Raw genomic sequence first — 13,765 nt, 5'->3', positions numbered from 1 at the left:
AGTGTCTAAACCCTCATGGTACCCTCACAGAGGCAGTTCTGCCTCTTACACCCGTGTTCCAGCTCCCATTAGCCAGCCTTCTCTTGTGCAGGCACAGACATTTGTACAGCCACGCAGGGAATCAAAATGGGGGCTTAATTAACCCAGAAAAGGTAAAAGGAGAATGTAACACGTGTCCATTCCCTGCTGTGATGCGTGGTAGGGACAAACAGACTCGCTGGCACAGGGTAGGAGGGCGCTGGCACAGGGCAAGAAGGCACTGGCCAGGGCAGAGGGAGAGTGAGCACTAACTAGTGCTCCCCCTCTGCCTGCTTATTATAGCCTCAACTGTTTGTGAAAAACATAGCCCAAGGCTGTGTCTTCCAATGAGAAGGAAATACTGAGATTCTTGTGTCAGCATAAATCCTAGAAGAGCATGAACGCTTGTGTAGTGTCTGTCTTGCTATAGTCCATCCATACTGGAGGTACAGATGTTCTGTCAACTTCTCACAGGGAAGAGAGAATCTGTCTTCTCTGGTGATCTGAGAGAAAACATAAAACAAATAGTTAAGTGAGGTTATCATTGTCTTAACTTTTGGAAACTTACCCTTATAGTTAAGATGCCAACATGAGGGCAAATTAAAAGCAATCTAGTAATAATTCAATTTTGGTAAAGGAAATCAAGGTCCAGAGACTTACAGCTGTATCCCAGAACTTCCAGCCAAACTATCTTGCAACCACGGACCACACAGTTTTACTACTGAGTTAGTGGCAGGTATCCTGTGTGGGCTTGATGTTATTTTTGTCCCAGAAACTCAGGCTGTATTGACTTTAACAGGTGAGAATTTGAAAACAAATTTTTAAAGTATTTTTCTTTCACAGCAAACATGCTGTACGTTCTAGTCCTGCTAGTGATAGTTCCATCACTAGTAGCAGCTATATGCCGCTGGAAGATGAAGTGGTAAGTTATAAAGCATTTTTCTATTGTAGACAGAGAACATAACTAGCATAATTCACAAACCACAGCTGCAGCTTGTTGCTTCCAGCCTGTTGTAAGGCCTCATTCATTTTTTCCTTTGGCTGTCCAACTGTGTGGATGTTGTAAGTATTTGGCTTGCAGCATTTCTGAGACACTCATCATCTGCTGCTGTTGCTGTACACATCTACATGTGGCTTCTGGTGGTAGAATATGCCTTGATGAGAGAACAAAAACGTCATTTGTTTTGCTCTCTTATTTGCAGGGTGAAGGAGTGTTGCTGTCCTGTAATACCTAGTCCTAACAAAAGCAAAGTGCTGTCATTTAAAGAATTTAAGGTAAGATCACGGAAAATCTAGTATTTTTATTTTTTCCATTCTTTGATTAGTAAAGCTTCAGAAAAATATTTTTCTTGTGTTGACTACATTTAAAAATGAGTGACACTCATTATACAGAAATTAACATAATTTAATATCATCATTTAGTGGAAAATTCTGCTTTTTATTTTCATGTGACTCTGCACTGATCAGTTTATATTCTGCAGTCTGTTACTGCAAAAAGTGAAAGCATAATTGGAGAATAAATGAAATCTTTTGACACAGTAGGCGATTCTTCCAGTGTTACTGTTCAAAACCCAGCACTGTTTGAACACAATAGACCAGACGATACTGCACTTTGCTGCAGCCTGTGAACTGCATCTGCCCACACATCCCTGTCAGTAGGGCACAGCAGAGTGATGCACTTGCTGGCCCTTGGGAGGATGCAGGGGGTTCTGCCAGGCACTGCCAGGTCTGGCTGGGAGGAAAGGATTGGCAAAGCACCTTCAACTTCTTCTGTAGGCCCTTCAAACCGGGAGCTGCTGCTTCCATGCTGCGTGCAAGGGGGTCGCAAAACTAGGAGCATGTCTTTACCCTGGCACAGGTGGGGCTGCTGCCGGTGTTCATTGAACCAGAGGGAGGAGTCTGTATGACCTAACAGCCCGTGCTGCTGCCTTCCAGTTGCTAGTGGTTCTAACTAAAAACTGCACACATCAAAAACCTGGCGAAGTCTTTAAAGTAGAGGGACGTGGTTCCTTCTTCAAATGTAGTCATATTGAACTTACTTAAAAAAGAAGTCTCTAAATAAATACTCTGATAAATTCCACATAAAACAGCTTCCATTGAACATTCTGTACGTATGTTTTCCTTGAAATTCTGTTCATTTATTTGAAAAACCCAAACTAAAAAAATTTATGAGACAATATTAGAAGTGCTTGAAGTAATCCCTCCCTTTCCTTTACTCGGGGCTTCTTTCACTGAGTAATTTTTTTGTTTTATGATTCTCTTGTAGATCGGTTCTGAGAACGTATTGAAAATAAGTGACTGCATTCCTGACATGCTAGCAGTGGACAATAAGGCCAAAGCCCAGAAATTACATCCATGGAGCCAGTTGTCTTCAATGCCAATAGAAGATAAGATTGATGGTCACAATTCTTCCTGGATTTACCTTAATGGAAACGAGGAGAAAGACTTTACACCCACACCTACACCTCAGACTCATATATGGTTTGAAAATTTTGCTTATTCTTCTCATCTTGAAGTTAAATCTGATCCCTACCGAATACCGGATACACTAGAAGCAAGCAAGCCAGAACTCTCAGTAGTGCTGTACGAGCCACGCTACTACTTTGATATTTTTAATGAAGATGATGCTGCCTCAACACCCAGAGAAACAGCTGGCGGAAAGACCAGTCTGAGATATATTTCACAAACAGATGTGCACTGCCTAGGGAGGAGGCTTTGATGTATTCTCCTCCACTGAGCCCATCCTGTATTTGGTTACACAATATAAGCAAGAATTTCTAAAACCACAACTTCTTTTGATGAAGGCTTTCACAAGCCCAGCTGCCCTACTTCTGTCAGCGCTGCAAAGCTCTTGCTTCAGGACTAGTTTAAAAATACTGACTTGTGCACAGGAATCATGTGTGCTATGGTTTCATCACAAGTTACGGGCATTATATCAGATTTACAGGCTGTAAATCTTATATAATACAGGCTGTATTATGTAGAAGGTTAGATCACAGCAGTTTCTCATAGCCTGATGCAAAGAACTACTATATTTTGCAGAGATTAAAAATTTATTCAGAAAGTAGAGGAGCAAGTTAAACAAGCAGGTAGGTGGTTGTGTTCAAGGAGTGTATTATTTCACTTGCAGTATTCTGTGTGTGCTTACTATATGTGCTCTGGCCACCCCTGGCCAGTCTGTTTTGTGCAGCTGTGCATGGACCATTACTCAGCTTCAGAGTCTGCCTCAGCCCAGTACCATTGGGCGGCATGGGTTGTACTTTCTCTCTCTCAAATGATGTAAGGAGACAACATGGAAGGGTTACCTGCATTCAGCGTGGCACATTACTGAAAGACTAGAAGGAACTCTGACTTCTCTAGGAGTACTACCCTGTGCACCAAAATCCAATGATCATCCTGCTTTTATTTCACCTGTCTTCTAACTGCACTTGGTGGGTGAAAGAGCACGGAAAAGAGATTTCTATAGTACAGGCTCCTGTTTCTGGTAACTGGGGCTCCTCACACTTCTGCCTTCTCTGCCTGGAAGAATGACCCTTTAAAATCCTAAACAAAATCCTCTTAACTAAAGAAAGAAATGGGGGGAGTGAAGTGGAAAGGAACTGTTTTTCCAGCAGGGCAGCTGTTTGTAAAACAGAGGTGTTACCATGGCACTGTCTCTCTGCCTGTGCACATGAACTTAACTTCTTCTGGCATGAGCCCCTGCACTTACGTAGCAAGCCCCAACCAACCAGGTAAGCAGACATAGTATTCAGATGCATAGGTGTCTGAATCACATTTGTGAAGGACATCATATTCAGGCTGCATATCACTGCTTTTGCATGTATTAAAACAAACAAAAAAATATTGTAACACTCAGAATCCCTACAGTAGGCAGCACTGAATTCAGTCTTCCATTTTGATTTTGAAAAATTGGACATTTGTAATGAAGCAGAGTAGTTGGAATTGTATCGGAAAGTCTCATCAGATTAAACCTCCTTTAGTGCACAAGGAACCCTTTGGTTTTGCCTAACTATGATGCTGTCTGGAATCTGTCACAAATAAAAGTGAACACAATAAAGTGTTTTTTACAATTTGATCTTCAGCTAATTTGTTAAAATGCAGTTAGTTGTCTTCCCTATGTTTAACTAGCTAATCATACTTCCTAAAAACTGAACAGCTGCAGACAGAAATGAGTTTTGATACTGAACCACATCTGGGTTTTATACTGTTGCTTATAGATAGTGTTGTGAAGTCCATGAGTTGGGTTGCAACAGGAAAACCAAGACCTTACGTAGACTTTGGCTGAGACAAGCATTGACTGCAAGCAGAGGGAGACATCTTCAGGCAGGCAAAGGTGAGGTACAAAGGTACAGAGACGCAGATGGCTAACTGTGGTTAGAGGTATCCAGTCAATGCACACTGTGCTGTGCCCATGTGTAGGTCGCACACAGATGTACTTGAAGTAGAAAAAAACCACAGTATGGTCCTTCCTTTCAGCCTTCAGACAGTGGAGTAAGGAAACAGGGCTGGTCACATTTAGCTGAACTGCAGTTTGACAGAGAAGAAGGAAGTAGGAGGCTGATGCTAGTCAATGGAGACATCCCAGAGAAACTTTTCCTCCCTTTACATTACTCTCCTTTGAGTTACAGTGAATTTGAAAGTTTGATACCACAGTATCTTGACAACTTAGAACACTTCCTTCTCCAAAGTCTTTCATCATATCATATGTACTTGTGTAGTTTAAAAGCTTTACTGCTGGAAAAAAGGCCAATAAACAGGAGCTGTTTTGCCACCACCAAAATAAAACTTCTAGCTGTGCATTTAAAAAAAAAAAGGCCTGTTTATTTAAAAAGGTTTGAAAGGTATCCTAAATCAAGAGTTACACATCTAAGGAATTCTGGGACAGAAGTCAGCCATTTTAATCACCATGCTGCAGTTCCTCATGCCAGTGGACAGCTGTAACGAAGTGCAAATTCCTAATTTTGAAAAAACTGCAGTCACTGAGGTTTGGCTGCAGCAATTCAGCCCAGGGAGCGAGCGGAGGGGTGTGTGTGGGTGGGGGCAGTGTAGCCAGTTGTGCCTTCCTGACGGTGGGGTGAGACACAGGAGCCTGTTGGGAGTTCCCACCTCAGCTCCCTTCGTCTTCCCTGGGGAGATCCTGCACTGCTGAGACCTCACTATCTGGAAGCAAGGAAACACTTTCCCAGGTACCAGATTGCTTGGCGAGGTGATGAGAAGTTAGCTCCTCTCCATCTATAAACCTGTCCGCTTGCTGGCCCTGGTGGGTGGTGTTCAATGAAACCACTTGTGCTTAAAAGCACACAAACACAGGACTCCAAAGATAATGCCTTCATGCCAGTCAAAGGTACCGTCCAGGCACTAGAAGTAAAGATTAGAAAAGTACTTTTGCATGGGTGGGGAGGCATGTATAATTTTACATTTTTTAAGACATCTGTCTTGCATGTATGGTTGAATGAGTTCAAAACTGTAAACTTTTTGTTTATAATTCAACTTTCACAGCTGTTGTTGAAATGCTAATACTTAAACCATCACATAATGGAAAATTATTAACTCTCAGTATACGTATGCTATATTTTTAAAATAAAAATGGTGTACAACCTATTAAAGAGTGTCCTATTTTTATAAGGCATCTTACAAAGCAGTAATGTAAAATATATTTTGACAAATGTTTATTTGGAAAGCTTCAGGTTCTTCTAGTTAGTTAATTAGTAACTTACAAATAAAATTCCAACCCATTTCTAGTGCTGAGAGGTACATATGAGACCAGAACAACTATAAGAAGTTTAAGTACATTTTATTAACAATGCATCCCTTTGATAAGATTATGCTTCAGGAGGCTTTTAATGCCCATTGACATGAACTGTACACACTATACAAAAAAAAAAAAAGAAAAAAATACCACAAAAAAAAAAATCAAGGTGGGCAATACCATTTTGGGACAAGCCTCTGTTTAAATTATACACAGCTCAATGCAATATTCTTACGGAAAATATATAAATACTTTTTCTTTCTATGTTACAGGTATACAATATAAATCAGATTTCAATGTCTGTTCAGTGACCTACAAACACTAGAACCTCCGAATATGTAGCAGCGTATTACTAAATACAAAAAGACCACATAGGACAGGGAGAGTAAATCTTGAGATTTTCCTTGATCCCTTCCCTCCTCAGAATGTTTAATTTAGATAATCTCTTGTAATGCAGTTTTAGGGATGCTGACAGCCCAGTATTGGAACAATTTTTCAATTAAATCTACAAAATGTCTGCCTTTTCCCCCCTTAGACATTGCATCTTGTGCTAAAACACGCTATTCAGTGGCAAAATGGCATGTTACACTTTTTGGCATAAATCACATTTCTCAAATAAAAACAGTGTATTTTACAAAGCAACTACAGCAAAATGTGCAATTTCTGCATGCTGTGGCATTGCTGTCCATCTATGTTACAAAAATAGTCCAAAGAAAATCCACATTCTTTACTGAACATACAAATCTGTTCAAAACAAAACTATCCAGGGAACCAGAGTCAGGAGTTAAAACAAAAACCAAGGAGACGGGAGGCTTCTAGCAAAATACAAACATGGTTTCTAGCATGTTCCCAAAGGTCTTTTACAGTTCTCAGATTTTACTCTCACCTAGTATACTTTTAATAAGCAAACGATAACAGAAGTGTAACTTAAAAAAAAAAAGTTATGGGACCTGCTTTCAACTGGCTCTAGTGAAGCTCTGAGTAAAAGGACTTCTGTGCAGCCCTGCTGGGAGGCGAGCAGAGATCTCAGAGACGCTTCGAGGCCTGGCAAGAATTCTTCCACTGTGATTGCTCAGCTCAAGTTCAAGTTCACTTACAAGGTAACACCAGCTTCCTGCAGTCCAAACAGCCAAATGCCAAGACCAGGACACAGACTAAGAAGCAGCAACAACTCTTTCATCTCTCACTAGGCTTTGATTATTACATATTTCTCAAATAGCTACCTTTCTCTTCCAGTGCCTAGTAAAGATGCTATAGTTTTTTTCAGTCTCTCACTGCAAACTACAGCTCTTGTTCAAGACCACTACATATGTTTCAAAATAAAATGACAAAAAGACGAGCAGGATTCTCACTGCTGCCTTTGTAAATGTTTATAAGGGCAGCTTACCTCAGTGTGCCAAGCCACTGTGCCCTAAACTCCCCAACACTTTAGCACTCCTTCGTGTCTTTGGAAAAAACAACAAAACCCAATGAGAGCACATTCAGGGTATGTATGTCAGGTCAAAGAACTGTCAGATGAGGAAAAGCGACTGTTTCAAGCACAACGTTCCAAGGGCCCAACATACAAGTTAGGCACCTCAAAGCCTGACCATCTCCAGCTCCAAGTGACAGCCATGACAGTTGGGAGCATTCAACATCTCTGAATTTCAGACAGCTGAAAAGGTCTCTCTCTCCAAAAGGACACTCACAGCACCCAGCTTTGTCCTCCTGCCCACTCAGTGAGAGAAACAGGCCCTCGGGGAAGGAACTGGAAGCCCTTTAGTTAGCTCTCTGCCCTTTTGAAAGGGCTATCCCTTTCCACTGACTGTAAAAGGAGACTAAGAAAATTAGACAGCTAAGGTAGTAGAATAAATGTGATTGGTTTCACAGCCAGCCTCTCCTTCCCCCAAAGGCTTTTGCCTCAGAGCTGAGTATTTTGTGTTAGCATGTTGAATCATTCAGGAGTCGTCTTTGCCACAGCAACCAAACTGTATTTGTATATAGCGTAAGTGAACCCTATATGCTTTACCATTTATTTGACAGTATCACCAATCGTTTGGATTGGAAAAATACAAAGCAGGTGGTCTGTCAGCTTCCCTTCCAAACTTTTCTAGGAGAAGTGGAAGGATTCTTTATTAGGGTTAACATAAGCACAATTTTGATTTACTACTGTTTTCTTTTGAAGTTTTATCATGAAACAAATAAAACCCCAAAATAAGAACTTTGAAAGGGATATTTTAAAAAAGAAATCTACAGAATTAGAAATTCACAGTTTATAACTAGGCCAATATCAAATTCCTTCAATAACAGTATCCCTTCATTTGCCAATTAAGATGAAACATTAATGAGAGCTTAATGTAAATTAATTCTAGAAATGTTGTATGTTATGTACAGTACAGACTTTACATCCTTGATGCATACTTGTTGAAATCTACTGACACTCATACACTTTCAGAAAAAAAATAATCATGTTTTAAAACTGAATTTGCAGCCATAATTTGTACGTCAAGTTTCTGTAGTCATGGATCCCCACAAAAGCAAGTACTTCAGAACACATAAGCATTTCAGGATGGAGATTCTTTCAAAAGTATATTGACATCACTTTTGCTTACCTTTTTATAATCACAGGCCTTCCTATGGTGCTTTCTACATTAAGTGCTATAGGTTAAACTGGTAACAAATGAACAAAGGTGTTTTTTAAAATAGAGGTGATAACACTTGTTTATTTTGCTTTAACTGCAGAAAAATACCATGAAGTTGTTTGATGTAACCCCATCCAGTAATTAAAACAAATCTCTTATACTCTAGCCTAACTGAGGTAGTGTTTGAAACTACTGTATAAGATATGCTAACCCCATTTTTGGGAAAACTACATTATTTCCTTTGGAGTTTATACCACTATTTGGTCTACTGTGATTGACATTTTGGTTTTACAGAAGCATTTATTTCGTATGACCAGAGAAGTCCAATAGTTACTGGTGTGGTATGTTTTCAGAGCATTTCAAACATGCCTTGACACATAGAGGTATTACTTGTGTCACTGACCATACAAGAGTTGAATCAGTTTCTTTTTGCTCCTTCTTTCAGTGGTAACTCATGAAAAGATAATCTTAGGAACTAAATTTGACTATGAGCAGCAACTTACAATCTGCTTAACCAGAACCTGATGGTACACGGTGCACGTAAGAACTCAGTGAAGTGATAGCTGCAAAGCAGTGCTTATGTGGCAAGATGAAATTTCCAATAAGAACAAATAAATTCTACATTTCACTAGGAATCGTGTTTTACTGTTCACAGGACTACTTATTGAAATCTCCAGTAGCATAGCTAGTAAGAACAGAGTTATGAGCATCAGGATAAATTTCACTTATCTTCACTGAAGTATTAATCTGACAATTATAAAAAATGGTAAAAGTGAATGGATAAAAATACGTTCTACTTAGTACAGTCCAGCTGAATTATTCACCTATATCAAAATCAAAGGGTAATCCCTTCTATTACAGGCATTCTAACAAAGATGGCCATGCTACTGTATATACACATTTGCATATATTTATATTACCTTCATATAAAGGCTGCTGAATCTTTAGATCCATGATAAAAGTGATGGGGATTCTTACTTTTTTTTAAGCTTGCACTCATTAATTTAGAAACCTCACTAGTAACGTGATAGAGGCAACTATTTCAGTCATTAACAGTCACTGTATCACTTAACTCTTGCAACAAGTCTTAAATACCAGTATAAAATTATAAGTACTGCTGCTCCAAAATTTAGTACTTAAGGCTTTTCACTACAATTATTAGTACTATCTGATGCTTCCACTGAAAATTCAAATAAACCTTTGTTTTTATAAAAGGCTGTTTCAATGGAACTTGGAAAACACTCATATGACTTCTTCTCACAAAAGCAGCAATGATTAAATGTCTTCAAGTTTAGTTTATACAATATTCATTTATCTGACACAAATCATGCTTTTTAAAGGATTTTAGTTAAGAGTAAGACCAACATTCGTACTATATGAGCATGAGCGTAGAAACTGCAAACACATGCATATCATTCAGGGAAAACAATCTGATTTCAGCATTTTAAGTTTAAATGATTTGTTATTTTTAAAATCAAACTGTAGTGAAAGTCCTTAACTGGTTCAGATAAGACACATGTACGTAAATGTAATGAAATTGGAGAGACTGCTAATAAAACAACCTACAACTATAGCAATATTAAAATAACTTAAAGGAAACCTCAGATTCACAGAGGCTTTTCTTTCTGTTTGAAGTTACAAACCCCCAAGTAGTGTTATAAACAGTACAAAAACCAACAGAGAAGGGCTAACATTAATCCCCTGGTGTCCATGATTACAGCATGGCTCCCCATTGCAGGCAATGGAATGCACCCTCATCTCTCTGATTCCTGGTATCCAGGGTTTAAAAAGCAAGGCATCATTCTGCTTGTCTGGAACAGAATCATAAGTCAATCACAAAAGATGTCTCTGCATGTTGTCCTGTTTTTTTTAATTTAGGGTAGAAAATGAAATGAAAACTTGTGGAGGTGTTCAGTGCTCAGCTCTTGCATATACTGGTAATTACTATTATTAAAACTATGGTAATGTTTAATAACTCCCCAAAGGGCTCAAAAGACTTGGGCAGTAATTGGTTGAGGAAGAAAAAATTTTCAGTTCAGTCTTCAGGTACCAGTAGCTTCTGGAACGGTCTAGAAGATGATGCTCCGAGCTTTTTATCCCGTCAGTCGGAGGTTGTCTGAGGCCTTCAGAAAGTCTATATGCAATGCACTGTGTGAGACAGAGGTCAGGATTCAGCTGATGTATCGATTACTGGCTGTTTTGTTGGTGTTGCTAAAATAGCCTCTGCTTCTTCATGCATCTAAAAGAAAAAGACAGATGAAGTATTAATGTTGTTAGAGATTTTACTAGAGACACATCATAAAATGGTTTCCTTTGAGACATATCTAAAAGCATCTTATATTCAGAACATGAAACCTCTACCCAGCTGGCACATTTCAGTGCACTCAATGCATTTGAACCCTCCACTTACTTGTAAGAACTGTACATCTTGAAATAACTCCTGAATGAACCTTCGAGATGGAAGTCGAAATGTACAATGTGCTAACAAGTAGGACACCTCAGAGTAAAGGCATATGTCATCAAATGCTTGAGGATACTTCTCCTTAATTCTGAAAAACAGAAAAACCAAAATGTTGTAAGTCTTGAACAGATTTCCATCATATTTTAAAAAACTGTTGAATTAGATTTTGACTGTCATCGTTAACAAAGAACTCTTCAATAATAGGCATTATAAATTCCGGACCTGACAAAGCAAGAAAATCAGAACAGACAGCATTATTTTGTATCAAACCAGAAGAAATCTATATTAATGAGATGAAACAGAATATATAATTTGAAAGTTGTACAGAATTGCTGAGATCACCTAGTATTAAAATAATAGCTGTAGAAAGAGAACAGTCTATCAAAGAATTGGCATCTACACGTACAGCAGTAATAAAAAATATGGAAAAGCTAACTTAATTACCTGTATGCATTTTTGAAACTAAAATGAGCATTTCTGCATTTTCTCTTAGCAGTTGTATGTCAGTTTCCAATGTCACTAGCCCAGAAACCTACAGGTTTTATTATAACATTTGGTCCCTTGATTTATATTCCTATATTTTAACATGATTTTTTTCTATAAATTAAATTAATTCCAGTAGCTGTACTCTTGCTCAAAGCAGATTTGTGTTTCTCAGGAAGTTACTCTCAGTTTGTTATTCTGCTTATCTGATATTATTTGGCACAAATAACAGAAAAGAACTATCGTTTCTTTTTTAAAGATGCATGATATACTGGGTATGTAATGAAATATCACTACAGTTGAATTATTGATTTTAAAAAGAATGTGGAAGAGTAAGAAATTAAAGACGAAGCAAAAATGTTAAACGGAAAATTCCTTGCTTAGCTTTTATGTTACATTCAATCACTCAATCATATCTGCTTGACAATTTTTTGAGAAATTAGAAATAAGGTTGATCACTATCCCAGACATCTTAAAGTACACATACAATTAAACGTTGCTAAAACACCTGAAATGTATTGAACTTACGTCAGGAGTCCAGTTTCATGGCCCTTAGTTCCTACTGAACTACTCAAATTGATTACTAAACGTAAGACTTCTTTCCGCAGAAGTATTCTGCACACTGGTGTATCATCTGGGATTGATTTTACTCCTGGAAAAACAAATTAAAAAGCGTGGAGTTTAAACAGAATAGTCTTTGATTGTGCTAATCTTATGCCATGTAACTCTGTTTTAGCATTCCATAAACACACACGGACACGTGTTTATGTACGTATTCTGAACTATCAACAAGTATTTCCATTGAAATTAAAACTTTAAAAAATACTGTTTTCAGGAATTTTAACATAGAAATATTTTAGAAAGGTAAACTACCATTTCATAAATGGAAAAACCAGTAAGATTCAATTACAGTGCTGTCTCTACCACTAAATGACGTTGCAAACTGGGTGAGTGATTTCTCTGTTTCTATCAGATGCTGGAGAAGTTGGCAACCAGCTACTTCGTAAGAAATTATGATAATTCAAAATGTAAAACACAAGCCTAAAGAAGAAATGTCTTTCTCTTTACAGAAACTCAGTAATTTTTTTTAATTTTTTTTTTTTTTTAAACTAACACCAGTGTGGGAAAAAAGGTAATCAATTTGCTTGTAACGTTGGATACAGAGCTATTTAATAACCTGCAGAAATGCTGTACAGCTAAAGGGGAAGAGTTTAAAAGTATGTTCTCCCATCTGGAGATGGTTGTTGTTTTTATTCTTGTTCTTTTGTTGTTTTTTGTTTTGTTTTTTTTTATTTGAGTTTTGTTTGGGTTTTGGGTTTTTTTTTGTTTTGTTTTTTTTAAATAATGAGCATTACTTTGTTGCAGTATGTATAAATGAAATATTATTTTTCCACAATACCTAAAAAATACTTTAAGAGTTATAGTCTCTAATAATCATAAGGCTTTCAAACTTACCTAGTACAAGCTCTGTACTCTTGGTGCTGCTAGCTGAACCATGGGATACTGCATCACTACAGCCTGAAATTCCAGAAAATTTGGAGGAATGCACATCTAAGTGATTGTGTATGGTCTGCCCACACCAGTCAGTATACGGAATGTCTGAAAAATCTGACATAAACAAGATGTTGCACCTTCGTTATTCACATTTTTCCTCACTTCAAATGCTTATTTTTCAGCAATGGTAAGCATGCAAGACACTGATGCACCAAGTACTGTGCATATAAACCAGCTGGAAACTAGATGCTGGATTTTGGACAAATCATAGTCAAAATGTCTAAAAATCACTTTTTTTGAATCTTAAAATACTCGAGTGAAAATAATCAACTCTTTTAGATGCTGGTGGAAGCCTAGAAATTGTCATCACACATAGCGCCCTTATTGATACATCCATGCTCTATTTTACATAACATAATAAAGATGCTCTTGCATATGCATAATTTGTTTTGCTCATAAAATTATCTCAAGTGTTGCAGAAAGGGCTCTGACTTTATCAACAGAAAGATGTGACAAGTAAGATTCTTCTGGGAGGTTTCACTATCCACAGCCTTTGCCATTTTGGATTTAGAGAGAGATGAATATAAAATCCAAGATTTTAACTGTTGCGCAGTTAACAGAACCACAGAAAAACATAAGTTTGAAGGGACTCCTGGAGATCACCTCGTTCAACCCCCTGCTCAAAGAAGGGTTCACCTCAAAATGAGACTAGGTTACACTGTGAAGAGTTTCCTCTTATGTTCAACTGGAATTTCTATTCCTACAGCACGCGCTCGTGGCCTCCTGTCCTTTGGCTGTGTGCCTCTGACAAGAGCCTGCCTCTGCCGCACCTGTAATCCCCTTATGCTATTTGAAGACTACAGCTGGGATTTTATTTGCCATCCCTTCTTGATACTGAACTCAAGCTCAAACTGAGCTCTCTAGGCCATTTCTCACATT

At 38.1% G+C, this 13,765-nt stretch overlaps 2 protein-coding genes across 3 annotated transcripts in view; one reads left to right on the top strand and one right to left on the bottom strand.

Moving 5' to 3' along the window:
• The window catches only part of LOC127027648 (oncostatin-M-specific receptor subunit beta-like), a 33,559-nt gene extending 29,466 nt beyond the window's left edge, over positions 1–4,093 (top strand). For both annotated transcript variants that reach the window (XM_050913454.1, XM_050913453.1), the window contains exons 17-19: positions 862–940; positions 1,221–1,293; positions 2,285–4,093. In XM_050913454.1, coding sequence (XP_050769411.1) covers positions 862–940; positions 1,221–1,293; positions 2,285–2,737 — 605 coding nt within the window. In that variant the 3' untranslated portion in view covers positions 2,738–4,093. The remainder of the gene's footprint in view (positions 1–861; positions 941–1,220; positions 1,294–2,284) is intronic.
• Positions 4,094–5,795: 1,702 nt separating this feature from the next.
• The window catches only part of RICTOR (RPTOR independent companion of MTOR complex 2), a 91,018-nt gene continuing 83,048 nt past the window's right edge, over positions 5,796–13,765 (bottom strand). Inside the window, exons 35-38 of the mRNA XM_050912536.1 lie at positions 12,788–12,940; positions 11,861–11,984; positions 10,799–10,937; positions 5,796–10,627 (exon numbers count right to left, since the gene is read on the bottom strand). Coding sequence (XP_050768493.1) covers positions 10,553–10,627; positions 10,799–10,937; positions 11,861–11,984; positions 12,788–12,940 — 491 coding nt within the window. The 3' untranslated portion in view covers positions 5,796–10,552. The remainder of the gene's footprint in view (positions 10,628–10,798; positions 10,938–11,860; positions 11,985–12,787; positions 12,941–13,765) is intronic.

The sequence above is a fragment of the Gymnogyps californianus genome, chromosome Z (assembly GCF_018139145.2).
Source record: "Gymnogyps californianus isolate 813 chromosome Z, ASM1813914v2, whole genome shotgun sequence".
Taxonomy (NCBI): Eukaryota; Metazoa; Chordata; class Aves; order Accipitriformes; family Cathartidae; genus Gymnogyps; species Gymnogyps californianus.
The sequence above is the reverse complement of the archived record's forward strand: the minus strand, read 5'-3'. Positions and strand labels throughout refer to the sequence as shown.